This window comes from Dipodomys merriami, unplaced genomic scaffold (assembly GCF_024711535.1).
Source record: "Dipodomys merriami isolate MVZ:Mamm:240054 unplaced genomic scaffold, mDipMer1.0.p SCAF_52, whole genome shotgun sequence".
NCBI classification, from domain to species: Eukaryota; Metazoa; Chordata; class Mammalia; order Rodentia; family Heteromyidae; genus Dipodomys; species Dipodomys merriami.
In genome coordinates, this window is record NW_027206091.1 from 3171735 (window position 1) to 3185387 (window position 13653).

The following is a 13653-nucleotide window of genomic DNA, read 5'->3' on the forward strand; positions in this document are numbered from 1 at the left end:
GCAGCCCTGACCGCGGCCCGCAGCAGCAGCGGCCTGGACGAAGCGCCAGCGGAGGGAGGCGCGGGCCCGGGCCGCCGCCGCCACCTGCACAACCCGGGCCGCCCCGCCGCCTCGGTCCCTCCGGCGCCCGACCCCCGCCCCGTGAGCGCTCCGAGTCGGCTCGCCTGGCTACACCCGGCTCCTCGCCAGCACTGCAGGCTCCTCCGCCTGGGCCTACGAGAGACTCGGGAGGAGAGCCGCGAACGGACGCCACAGGCGTAGGCTCCAGGGCGCATGCGCCCCGCGGCGGGCCGACGCCGGGCAGTGACGTCACGAGCGGCGCCGACTCCGAGCGCCGCGCGTCCCCGGCATCGTGGCCGCCCTGGTGGGTGCGCTTGTGAGCGGCGGCGCGGCCGTGGGCTCCAGGACCTTCTCCAGCGGCAATTTTGGAAACAAGATTTCTGGGGGCTGAGAACTGCCGAACGAAGGAAAGAGAGCGACGCCAGCGGCCGACGTCATCCGAGCGCGCCGGAAGTGGCCCAACCATGAAGAGTAAGTGGGGGGGCTCGAGGCCGCGCAGCGGGGCCGGGATCGGAGGGAAAGTGCCCGCGCGGGTCGCAGTGCGGTCGGATGAGGGGGATCGCGGCTGCCTGGAGCTGCTGGGTCCACCCGATCGCCCCACCTCACAGAAAGAACCAGGCCCACGGGGCTGGGAAGGTGGCTCCGTGGTAGAGCGCTTGCCTTGCATGCGTGAGGCCCTGGGTTCGATTCCTCAGCACCACATAAGCAGAAAAGAAAAAAGCCGGCAGTGGCGCTGTGGCTCAAGTGGTAGAGCGCTAGCCTTGAGCTGAAGAGCTGAGGGACAGCGCCCAGGCCCAGAGTTCAGGCCCCACGACCAACAACAACAAAAAAGAATCAGGTCCATCCAGGCACGGGTGGCTCACGCCTGTCAAGCTAGACACGCAGAAGGCTGAGATCTGTCTGAGGATCGGGGTTCGAAACCAGCCCGGGCAGGAAAAATCTGCAGGACTCATCTCTAAGAAACCACCAAAAAAGCCAGAAGTGGAGCTGTGGTAGAGAACAAACCTTGAGTGGAAAGCTCAGGGACAGGGACAGGGCCCTGAGTTCAAGCCCCAGAACTGGCACACCACATCGCACCACACCACACACACCCGAAAAAAGGAAAGAAACAGCCCCGGAGTGCAGTTTGACCTGGCTCAGTCTCTCAGATGGGCAGAGATGTCTGCTGAAGTGCTTTCCCCGGGTCTGCTCATTGGTGCTGGAGAAGGGGCATTCAAGGCTTTGCCTGCATCCCTCAACCCGGCTTTCCACCCTTGCTTCTGATGTCAGTCCTGCTTAGACTTTCAGGGAAGCTAGCAGCCCAGCTATGGTAAGCAAGGGAGTGTAGGATCTGTAAAAATGGGTAGATTACACCCCAGCTCACCCTCCTTGCAGTGATCTAGCATCCCAACACATCTGAACTCCAGCCTAATCTGAAGGATTGTATAGAAAATGTAATGAGATTTTTTAAAATACCTAATGTAGATTTTAATCAACTGGCCTGGCAAGCAATAAGCGTTCAACAACCATTATATGTGTAATGTTGCAGCAAAATCTCCCACTCCAACCTAGGCATCTGACACAGCCCCTGAGATCCTAGGCTCTTTTTTTTTTTTTCTGTCCCTAATTTGGGGCTTGAACTCAGAACCTACCTCTGTGCTTGTCCCTGAGCTTTTTCACTCGACTCTGATGCTCTACCACTTTAGCCACAGCTCACTTCTAGCTTTTTGCTGGTTAATTGGAGATGAGCCTCTCATGGACTTCCTTACCTGGGCTGGCTTCAAATTGTAGTGCTCAGATCTCACCCTCCTGAGTAGCTAGGATTACAAGCATGAGCTCAGCTCATTTTCTCTCCAATTGGAGGCCTCATCTTGCATTTGGGAGACAGCTAGATCTTGTATATAAAACTTATAATCATGTTGGTTTGTGTGATCAAATAAACACTAGGGATTATTACTAGCACAAGCCAACAGGAATGACATTTATAGACTGACTTGTGAGCTAAAATTTCTTATCACTGGCCTTTAAACTAGGCCTTTGTTCCCATTCTTCCTCTACTCATAGCCATATGCTCTCGCTAAAACCACCACCATGATTCTTTCCTTCAGAACCTAGAAGAAAAACAGTATAGAATTCTAGTTTATAGAGTTCTTGACATCTGATTGTTTATATTTAGAGTCTAAAGGAAAATTATTGTATTTTAACAGTTCGGTTATATGTCTTCCAATTTTTTTTTATTTTTTATTTTTTTGGTCGGGCTTGATTTCTGGACCTGGGTGCTGTCCCTCAGCTCTTCAGTTCAAGGCAAGCGCTCTACCATTTGAGCCACAGTGCCACTTCTGGTTTCCTGGTGGTTAGTTGGAGATAAGTCTCACAGACTTTTCCTTCCTGGACTGTTTTAAACCATGACCCTCAGATCTTAGCTTCCTGAGTAGTTAGGATTACAGGCATGAACCATGGGCACACTGCTCTCTTCCAATTTTATGGATACTAAAATGTGGAAAACTTTTTTTGTTATTTCCTTTTTTGTTGTTTTTCTGCTAATGCTGAACTTGAACTCGGGATCTGGCCACTCTCTTAGCTTTATGGCTCAAGGCTATTACTATATGGCTGGGTGTAGGTGTGCACACTCGTGCACACACACACACACACACACACTTGGGACTTGAGCACAGGGCCTGGAGCTTGAACTAGGGCCTGGGCACTGTCTCTGAGCTTTTTCAACTCAAGGATAGCACTCTGAGCCACAGCTCCACTTCCAGCTTTTTAGTGATTAATTGGAGATAAGAGTCTCATAGACTTTTTGCTTGGGCTGACTTTGCATCGTGATCCTCAGATTTCAGCGTCCTTTGAGTAGCTTAAGATTATACGTGTGAGCCACCAGCACCTAGCTGAAGTTTTACACTTCATACTAGCCTAATTCTCAACCTTTTTTTTTTTTACACTGAATCTCTGAATGTAGCTGCCTTTATGACTAGAAAACCCTTGAATGCCATGCCTATGCCCAACAGGAAATGATTGTATTTTTTTTCTTTCAACATTCCAGGTATGATCTACCATGCCCTTTCTCAGGAAGAGGCTGAAAAATATGATGTGCAGGTACAGTTCTGGGCAGGAGGTGTAGGAGCAACACAGGTGATGCCAGTGTGACTTGGTGTTGTGCAAGCCTCTAGTACTGGCTTATCTGCCCTTTCCCAGGTCATTTCCTCATCTTTCTTATAGATAGCTTCGCTCCGCCCAGTTCAAGTGGGCTGACTTTCTCCCCCTTGCCAGCTTCCTGTCCTATTGTGCCAAAGTCAGCTCTGATGAACTTGGCCTTCCATGGTAAGGGAACACCAAACTGTATTCATCTTAAACCTAATGAACATGATGCCCCCTTGCTTCGTGAGGAAGACCCCCAGTCAAAATCTCTCAGTGCAAGCTGGGTACTTGTATTCATTCCTGTAAACCTAGCTATTTAGGAAGCTGAGATCTGAGGATCATGGTTCAAAGCCAGCCAGCGTAGGAAAGTCCTTAAGAGTCTTAATCTCCAGCAAACCACCAAAATGCTAGAAGCAGAGCTGTGACTTGAGTGATAGAGTATTACCCTTGAGCAGAAAAAACTCTGGTGCTGGTATTAAGGCTCTGAAGTCAAGACCCAATAGTAGCATACACATACACACACACACACACATACATTTCTGTCAGTGGACTGTACTCTGTCCCTTGGGCAGAGGTCCTCCTGTGGCTCACATCACATTGTAGCCTTGCAAACAAGATCTGAGAAGATTATAGTAAATCATACCTGTCATCCTAGTTACTCAGGAAACCGAATCTAGAGCTCCTGGTTCAAAATCAGTCCAGGCAGGAAAGTCTAACCTTGAGTGAAAAAACTAAGGGCGAGCATGAGACCCTGAGTCTAAGCCCAGTAATGAGGGGGAGGGGAAGAAGAGAGATTTTTGTGTGTGTGTCGGTTGTGGGGCCTGAACTCTGGGACTGGGCGCTGTCCCTCAGCTCTTCAGCTCAAGGCTAGTGCTCTACCACTTGAGCCACAGTGCCACTTCTGGCTTTTTCTGCTTATGTGGTGCTGAGGAATGGAACCCAGGGCTTCATGCACGCGAGGCAAACACTCTACCACTGAGTCACCTTCCCAGCCCAAACGAGAAATTTTTAAAAGACCAATGTATCTTCATTTTGCCTCTCCATGAAAGAAAAATCACAACTATTTAAAAGAATCTAATTGTCTTCCTGCATCGATAATGATGGGAAGGAATTCCTTTTTCTTTAGCATCTAAAGGAATTGTGGTGCTTGTGAAGCTGTGGTTCAAGTGCTCTAGCACTAACCTTGAGAGAAAAAAAAAGTTCAAGCCCAAGGATCAGGAAAAACAAAAAAAAAGGCTCAAATCTGTAATCCTAGTAACTCAGGAAGCTAATATTTGAGGATCATGGTTATCACCAGTGAACCACCAGAAAACTGGAAATGGAGCTGTGGCTCAAAATGGTAGAGTGCTAGTCTTGAGCAAAAAAAGTTCAGGGACAGTACCCAGGCCCTGAGTTCAAGCCCCACAACCGATTTAAACACACACACACACACACACACACACACACACACCTAGAAACACTTGGAGTTTTTCCAGAATTAACACACACACACACCTAGAAACACTTGGAGTTTTTCCAGAATTAAAACACACACACACACACACACACACACACACACACACACACACACACACACACACACACACACACACACACACACACACACACACACACACACACACACACACACACACACACACACACACACACACACACACACCTAGAAACACTTGGAGTTTTTCCAGAATTACCCCGAAGTCCCTACGGCCTATGTTCCTTCAGAGTAACTTGACACTGCCGTGTCATGCTTCTTTTGTGCCCATAGTGGGGCTTGAACTCAGGGCCTCCTGCTCTTGCTTAGCTTTTTCATTCAAGATTGGCATTCTACCACTTGAGCCACACCTCCACTTTCCACTTACTTGCTGGCTCATTAGAGATATGAGTCTCCTGGGCCAGGTGCTGGTGACTCACACTGTAATCCTAGCTACTCAGAAGGCTGAGATCTAAGGATTGAAGTTCAAAGCCAGCCCAGGCAAGAAAGTCCATGAGACTCTTATCTCCAGTGTGAACCACCAGAAAACTAGACCTGGAGCTGTGGCTTAAAGTGGTAGAGCAAAAGAAGTTCAGGGATACGTCCAGGCCCTGAGTTCAATCACCACAACTGGCCAAAAAATTAAAAAAGGAGTCTCATGGACTTTCCTGGCTTTGAATCATGATCCTCAGATCTTAGCCTCCTGAGTAGCTAGGATGTCAGGTTTGAGTTACAGTTCCTGGCTTGGCAGCAGGAAAACTGGTGAGGCTTGCTGAGTAGATGACAGGTCAGCAAAGGCACTGGCTTTCAGGAGTGGGGAGGCCATGAGTACCCCACCATGTCCCCTTACAGCAGCTAGGAGCGCAGCGGGCAGAGGCCTTCGTAAAGGCCTTCCTGAAGCGGAGTGTCCCCCACATGAGGCAGCAGCTCTGTGAGGACCAGCTGCAGCGCAAGGCTGTGGTCCTGGAATATTTCACTCGCCGAAAGCAAAGGGAGAAGAAGAAGAGATCGAAAGGCCTCTCTGCCCGGCAGAGGCGGAGCCTGCGGCTGTTTGATATCAAACCAGAGCAGCAAAGGTAAGCTCTCCTCTCCTGGCCCTCCCGCCCTGCTGAAGCCCACGGGCCCCTCTCCTCCATCAGCCACAAGGGGGCAGCCGTCCTTCACCAATTCTGCTGGGCTTGGCCTAATGCCATGGACTACTCAGCGTTGGGTTCCCACCAGGGACAAAGTGGGTGCCTGTCGGTGGCTCGTGTCTGTAATCCTGGCTACTCACTAGGCTGAGATCTGAAGATCGCTGCTTGAAGCCACCTAGTCAGGAAAGTCTGTGAGACTCTTCACCTCCAGTGAACCACCAAAAAGCCAGAAGTAGAACCGTGGCTCAAGTGGCACAGCACTAGCCTTGAGGGAAAAAGCTAACGGACAGTGCCCAGGCCCTGAGTTCAAGCCCCAAGATTGGCATCAAAAAATATTAAAAAGTCTCATGCTAATGACTTAAGCAAGATTAAGACTCATTTCTCTCTTGAAACCATTCCACATGACCAGCACCTGGGCTGGGGGGCAGTGCCCATGGCCACGTCGCCTTTAGAGCTTTTCCTCATGGACCCAGATGGCTGCCTGCACTCTAGCCATCAGGACTGCATCTAAGACAATGGAAAAGAGTGGAGGGCAGAGAGGGGTCACGGCTAACTCTTCTGGAGAGCAGAATCTCAGCCTCTCAACATTTGTAGCAACGGGGACAGTCGAGGTTCAGGAGGTGAAGGTGTTCAGTTTTATTCAGACTTCCTGCCCCACCCAGTGTCCCCCAGACCGCCATTCCTCAGGTAGACCCCATGCTCCTGTTTAACCTTCTGCCCATGTCTGACTTCTCATAGGTACAACCTTTTTCTCCCTCTGCATGAGCTCTGGAAACAGTACATCCGGGACCTGTGCAATGGTCTGAGGCCAGATACGTGAGTTGCATTTCTGAGCCTTATAGTAGAGATGGGGTCATTGTGAATGCAGCCTGAGAAACTGTCTGTGTGTGTGCAGTGTGTGGCTGGAGCATGGGCCGGCCAGTACCTCCTCACTGGAGTGTAAGTTCAGGCTTTCTCTCTGCTTCTCAGGCAGCCACAGATGATTCAGGCCAAGCTACTCAAGGCAGATCTTCATGGCGCTCTCATTTCAGGTAATTGGTTCAGCGCTTTGGTCACCGGGAGACAATCATTCACTACTGGGTTGCAGCGTGGACATCTCCCTGTACCCTGTGAGCTCCCTGTGGGGTGCTCCAGATGCCAACCTCAAGGGCAGAGACGGCTGTGGCCATTGATTTTATTTTATTGCCGGTCCTGGGGCTTGAACCCAGGGCCTGGGCTCAGTTTCTTTGCTTTCTTGCTCCAGGCTACCGCTCTTCCACTCAAGCCACCTCTCCACTTCTGGTTTTATGGTGGCTCACTGGAGATCAGAGTCTCACAGACTTTCCTGCCCAGTTTCCTGGCTGGGAAGTGCGATGCTCAGGTCTCAGTCTGCTGAGCAGCTAGGAGGACAGGAGTGAGCCACCACTCCCCAGCAGGCAGGTGTTTTGTTGTTTTAGTTTTTTGTCTAGAACCTGTGACATTTTGACTCTAGCCAATCAACCAAATTTGGGCCTTGATGATGCTGGAGGGGCATGTGACACCCCCCCCCCCCAGATACCTCATAAGAACAGCGAAGCTGGACGCCAGTGATCACGCCTGTCATCCTAGCTGCTCAGGAGGCTGAGATCTGAGGATCGCAGTTCAGAGCCAGCCCATGCAGGAAAGTCCATGAGACTCTTCTCTCCAGTGAACCACCAAAAAGCCAGAGGTAGAGCTGTAGCCCAGGTGGGAGAGCACCAGCATTAAGGGGGGAAAAAAAGCTAAAGGATAACACCCAGGCCCTGAGTTCAAGCTCCAAAACGAAAGGAAGGAAGGAAGGAAGGACAGCTGCAGTTGCCAAGCTTCAGGACAAGGGACAGGAAGCAGTTGTGGAGTGTCCACTATCTGGGCTCTTCTCCAAGGCCAAACATCACCACCTCTGCCTTTCTCCTTTGCAGTGACAAAGTCCAAGTGCCCCTCTTACGTGGGCCTGACCGGAATCCTACTCCAGGAGACGAAACATGTGTTCAAGATCATCACCAGAGAGGATCAGCTCAAAGGTGCATGGCTGGGGCTCCCCAGGCTGCCTCATCCCTTTCCCTGATGCCTGGGCCCTCCACGGACAGCAGGGTGGGCTGGCTAATGAAACTGGTGTTTTGTTTTTTTTATTGTCTGTTGTGAGGCTTGAATTCAAGGCCAGGGTTGTCCCTAAGCCCTTTTTGCTCAAGGCTACTGTCCTGCCACTGAGCCACAGCTCCATTTCTTGTTTGGGGATGGTTCATTGGAGATAAGTTTCACTGATTTTCCTGCCTGGGCTGGCTTCAAACCTTGATCCTCAGATCTCAGCCTCCTGAGTAGTGAGGATTACAGGCATGAGCCACCAGCACCAAGCTGAAACTTGGTTTTTTAAGGCCCCAAGCCCCATAATTCAGGAGTCCACATTAGATCTAGTCGTTCACCCACATATGTCAAAGAGTCTTGGTAAAGGGCAGAGAAAGGAGATTTGTTCTGTGGCAGCCAGGAAAGACAGCACTTCAGTTCATCTTCAGCCATCTTCAGGGGTGCACACATTGGTTTCAGGTTCAGTAGGGAGAATTGGGGGGCAGAGAGTGAGAAAGGCATGCAGAGCTAAAACAACCACAAGTCACAGGTGTGGCCTGGTCGATCATGAGCTCAGTCTGTCCTTGGAATAGTTCTGGGGAAGTTATTACTTTGTTACTGGAACAGAACAGGAACGAGATGGGCATCTGAGCTCTTGGTTGTTTTGAGGTGAAAAGAAGACACTGCTGCTTGTGTGAGGGGCAGTTTGCCTTCCACACAAGGTGGCGATCTGTGAACCTGGTCTCTCTTGGAGCCCACGGTGATTGCAAATTTGCGGGCAGCAGAGAAAAGCTCAGATCAAAGGGCACCGACTCAAAGTTGGAGGACTACTAATTCATTCAAGGACACAGCAAAAACATCTTTTAAGTGGCGTGTGTGTGTGTGTGTGTGTGTGTGTGTGTGTGTGTGTGTGTGTGTGTGTGTGTGTGTGTGTGTGTGTGTGTGTGTGTGTGTGTGTGTGTGTGTGTACACACACACATGTGTACTGGGGCTTAAACTCAGCCTGGGCACTGTCCCTTAGCTTTTTCCACTCAAGGATGGCACTCTGCCACTTAAACCGCAACTCCACTTCTGGCTTGTACTGGTTCATTGGATTAAGAGTCTCATATCTTCTTGCCCAGGCTGTCTTTGAACCAGGATCCTCAGATCTCAGCTTCCTAAGTAGCTAGGATGACAGGTGTGAGCCACCCGCAGGTGCCCAGCTTCAGTTGCTTCTTAGGCTGATTTACATGTTGCAAATACATCATGGGGAGGGCAGTTCTACTGGGGCTGTGGCGTGGCCCCACCTGTTTGGCCTCTACTTGCCAACATCACTGCCAGGGGTCTGCAGTTAAAGAGGCAGCAAGAGTCCAAAGTAGTTCTTGCTCCTGGGTTTCTGAGACCATCCCCAGTTTGTGTTGGCTTTCTGGGTCTCCCCCACCCACTGAATTTCCCTAGCCACCTTGTCTATAAACCCAGGGTCATCAAACAGAAGTTGGCAGGATTTGCTCTTTTTTGTGTTTCAACACTTTTGGTTGGTTGGTTGGTTGGTTTGTTCTCTGGGGAGGGAAGCCAGGGTTTGGAACTGCCAAACTGCACCTCAGTCCTATTCTCTAATTCTGCACATTTCCTTCTAATGTCCTGCATAGTGTTGTGCTGTCATTGCAAGCCTCAGAAAGTGAGGGGACACCTCCCCTCCCCAGCCTAAGGAGCCTTGAGCAAGAGTAGAAGTTATGTAGAGAAGGATTGGAGGTATGGCTCGCTTGGTAGAGCACTAGCCAATGAGAGAAAGTGGCAGCAGGTACCAAATTTGATACCTGGTCTTGGACCAAGAGGAGGGAAAAAAGAAGTTATATGGGAAAACTTGTTCTTGTGGCTTGAAGCTCTGGACTTTGGTGCTGACCTCTGACCCTACAGGCAATACCTGTTTGCTTTTAGTGGAGCTTGATCTCAGGGGCCTGGGTACTGTCTCTTAGCTTTTGGCTCAAGGCTGGTGCTCTATCACTTGAGCCACAGCTCCACTTGCAGCTTTTTGGTTATTAGAGATAAAGAGTTTCATGGACTTTCCTGCCCAGGTTGGCTTTGAACCACATTCATCAAATCTCAGCCTCCAGAGTAGCTGTGATTACAGGCATGAGTTACCAACCCAACCTACCTGCTCAGTTTCACTAAAAATGCCAGTCACTTGGCCTCATGGTGGGGTGACCCTGGACTTGTTAACCCTTTGGACTCCCTGATTTCCACCAGCTTAGTCTAATATAGCTTCTTTATGAATGACCTTCTACATAAAAGTGGATTTACTGCCTAGTTTTCCTTACTCTCTTTTTCCTGCTTTGTTTTTATTTCCAGTGATCCCCAAGCTAAACTGTGTGTTCACAGTAGAAATCGATGGCTTTATTTCCTACATTTATGGGAGTAAATTCCAGCTGCGGTCAAGTGAGCGGTCTGCCAAGAAGTTCAAGGCCAAGGGAACCATTGACCTATGAACTGGGAGGCAGCTGAGACCTGATACCCGGGCTGCCCCAGCTTTCCGTGAGGAGATCGGGTTACAGACCTCTGCACACAGTGCCACCCTGTAAGGGACCTGGGGGGCATGGAAGGAAGCAGGACCTGACATTTCTGGGTGACGGCCCTAGAGAGACAAGATAGGCAGAAATCACAAGAACGAACCCTGGCTGACCGAAGCATAGGATTGTTAGTTTATATCTTTAGACTTACCTGTTTTCTAGATGTTCTGGAATAAGTCTGTTTATCATGCAGTAATAAAATGCACTCATAGGCATAAATAAGCTGCAAATTAAAAATCACTGCTACTGGGCACCATGGCTCATACCTATAATCCTAGCTACTCAGGAGGATGAGATCTGAAGATTGCAGTTCAAAGTCAGCCTTGACAGGAAACCCCAGGCGACTGATTTCTGATTAAGCAAAAAAAGCTGAAAGTGGTGCTGTGGTTCAAGTCCCCAGTACTGGCACACACACACACACACACACACATTTTTTTTTAATTGGCAAAGAGCAAGCAGAAAGCATCTGGCTCCGAGCTGCACTGAGGCCTGACTGAAGCCAGCCTGGGACCAAGATGGCCACGTGCTTGCTCATCTAAGACCCCAGCTGTCGCCTCTAATGGCTGATGTTTGAGGACCATGGGCTCCAGATGGCGTTCCAAAGTCTTCCAGCTCCACGCTCTGGCCTGTGAGTGCAGATGTGGGACTCTGGGTCAGCCATTCTTTGGATACTAAAGAAGGTCACCAAATAACTGGTCCCGTCAGGTTCTGAAAAATAAACATGAAACACGCCTCCAAAAAGCTGTAAATTATGCCAAATAGCTTTCTTTCTGGACAATGGCTTTTGTGTTAATTTAGTTTGCATTTCTTCACTATAATGTCTCATTAAGACATCTGTTCAGTGTCTATAATATTAATTTAAGAGAAGGGGTTCTAATAGAAATGGATTTGGAATCGTCCATTTAATTAACCCCAAGGGCCTTGAATGGATATCTTAAATAGATACCATTAACAAGAGTGCTAGACAAATTAAAATTAGAGTCAATAACATTCTTGTTAATTCTTCTTGAGCTGTGAAGGACAGGCAGAGGCGAGCTCCACACACACACAACATCCCATCTTTTTTGGGGGTCAGTTGTAGGGTTTGAACTTGGGGCCTAGTGGTTCTGTCCCTGAGCTTTTTCACTCAACGCTAGCAGTCTACCACTTGGAGCCATAGCTCCACTGCCAGTTTTCTGGTGGTTCATTGAAGATAAGAGTCTCAAGCACTTTCCTGCCCCGGCTCTCTTTGAATCACAATCCTCAGATCTCAGCCTCCTGAATAGCTAGGATTACAAGGGTGAGCCACCAGTGCCCACCTACCATCCAATCTGTCACCCCTGAGCAAAGCCAGCGTAGACAGACCTCAGCTTTGTTCAAAGATAATGGTGGTCTTCAAAGCCAGCCTGAGTCCGTGAGACTCTTATCTCCAATAAACCACTAGAAAACCGGGAGAGCGCTCACCTTGAGCTGAAGAGCGCAGGGACAGTGCCCAGGCCCAGAGTTCAAGCCCCACAACTGACCAAAAAATAAAATAAAAAGATAATGGTAGTCTCTAGCCACATAAGACAGCAATGTCCTCACTTTCCCACATCTCTGATAAAGATGAGTTTCCTCTTTGTTTTTGGTTTCATTTGTTTGTTTGTTTTTGTACAGTACTGGGACTTGAACTCCTGGCCTGGGCACCATCCCTGAGCTTTTTCCACTCAAGGCTGGCATTCTACTGGAGCCAAAGCTTTTTGCTGGTTCATTGGAGATAAGAGTCTCATGGACTCTTTCTAGCCCAGGCTAGCTTCAGTCCTCAGATTTCAGCCTCCTGAGTAGTTAGGATGACAGGCAGGAGCCACCAGCATCTGGCCTGACCAATTTGTGTTAGACTGGGTGTTGAGGTTCCTGCCTGTAATAGCTACTTAGGAGGCCAACATAGAGACTTTCTGACACTACCTAAAAAAGAAAAATGAAGTAGAAGGAGAAAATTTCTGTTCTTTCTCTGTTACACTTCCCTTGGGAACATTATTGGCTAAAGACTACCTAGGTCTATTATGCGGATACTAATAGATACCTAAAATCATTTAAAATCTCTCTGGCAATCTTTTTCCTCAGCATGGCCCCAGGCTACCCTAACGGAGTTTGCCTAAAAATCAGATTTAAAGTAAGCAAATGCCAAGTTCCAAGAAAAATCAGTTTCTCGCCAGACACTCATTGTTGTCTCCCTTGATCTCCCCAAGTATTGTCTTTCAAGTCTTGGACTTCCAGAGCCCAAGAATTCAAGCACCAGGCATTGAGGCCCACACCTGTCATCCCAGCTACTCAGGAGGCTGAGATCTGAGGATCATGGTGCAAAGCCAGCCCAGGCAGGAAAGTCTGTGAGACTCAGATCTCAAACCACCAAAACCTCAGAAGGGGAGCTGTGGCTCAAGTGTTGGAGGACTAGCTTTGAAAAGAAAAGCTCAGGGGCACACCCAGGCCCTGAATTCAAACTCTAGGACCTGTACCAAAATAATAATAATGACTCCCTCCTCTGGGGTCTTGCTTCCCATAATTTGGCAACCATGAGCAACCACCACCACCTTCCCAGTTCCTGGGTCCTTGGTAAAATAAGCACCTTGAACACAGGAAGGGGGTGGACGCACGGCGTGGATGGTAGAGCACTAGCTAATGAGTGAAAGCATCAGGTAGTGAGTTCAAGTGCTAATCTTGGACCAAAAATAAGACCAAAAGAAACATAGAAAAGCTGGGCGCTGGTGGCTCACGCCTGTAATCCTTGCTACTCAGGAGGCTGAGATCTGAGGATCGCGGTTCAAAGCCAGCCGGGGCAGGAGAGACCGTGAGACTCCTATCTCCAATAAACCACCAGAAAACCGGAAGTGGCCCTGTAGCTCAAGTGGTAGAGCGCTCTCCTTGAGCTGAAGAGCTAAGGGACAATGCCCAGGCCCAGAGTTCAAGCCCCACGGCCGACAAAAAAAAAAAAGAAACATAGAAATTAAAATTAAGGCTGGGGATGTGGCTAACTGGTAGAGGAGGGCTTGCCTAGCATGCATGAAGCCCTGGGTTCAATTCCTCAGTACCACATACACAGAAAAAGTTGGAAGTGGCATGTGGCTCAGGTGATATAGTACTAGCCTTAAGCCTAAGAAGCTTAGGGACAGTGCCCAGGCCCTGAGTTCAAGCCCCAGGACTGGCAAAAAAAATATATATATATATATAATATATATATATAAACTTTTTTTAAATAAAAAAGAATCAGTCATTTTGGGGTTGGAGGCGTGGCTCAGTTGATAGAGTG

General features: G+C 49.1%; 1 protein-coding gene across 3 annotated transcripts; it reads left to right on the plus strand.

The window, feature by feature from the left end:
- Positions 1 to 325: 325 nt before the first annotated feature.
- On the plus strand, positions 326 to 12902 carry Pop4 (POP4 homolog, ribonuclease P/MRP subunit). 3 transcript variants are annotated; one of them, XM_069998517.1, is made up of 8 exons: positions 326 to 531; positions 3086 to 3138; positions 3262 to 3363; positions 5504 to 5727; positions 6523 to 6600; positions 6754 to 6815; positions 7701 to 7802; positions 10171 to 12902. In XM_069998517.1, exons 3-8 carry the CDS (start codon positions 3361 to 3363, stop codon positions 10305 to 10307), a joined length of 606 nt encoding a protein of 201 aa, XP_069854618.1. In that variant the 5' UTR covers positions 326 to 531; positions 3086 to 3138; positions 3262 to 3360; the 3' UTR covers positions 10308 to 12902. The 3 variants fall into 3 exon arrangements, with proteins under 3 accessions (XP_069854618.1, XP_069854617.1, XP_069854616.1); XM_069998516.1 differs by lacking the exon at positions 3262 to 3363 and having other exon boundaries at positions 5507 to 5727; XM_069998515.1 differs by lacking the exon at positions 3262 to 3363 and having other exon boundaries at positions 10171 to 12901.
- Positions 12903 to 13653: the final 751 nt, after the last annotated feature.

Bases quoted from the DNA above. Each gene is read 5' to 3' on its own strand.
- Pop4 (XM_069998515.1), top strand. The intron at 3,139-5,503 runs GTACAGTTCTGG...GTCCCCTTACAG, and splicing joins CTGAAAAATATGATGTGCAG to CAGCTAGGAGCGCAGCGGGC. The intron at 6,816-7,700 runs GTAATTGGTTCA...TCTCCTTTGCAG, and splicing joins TCATGGCGCTCTCATTTCAG to TGACAAAGTCCAAGTGCCCC.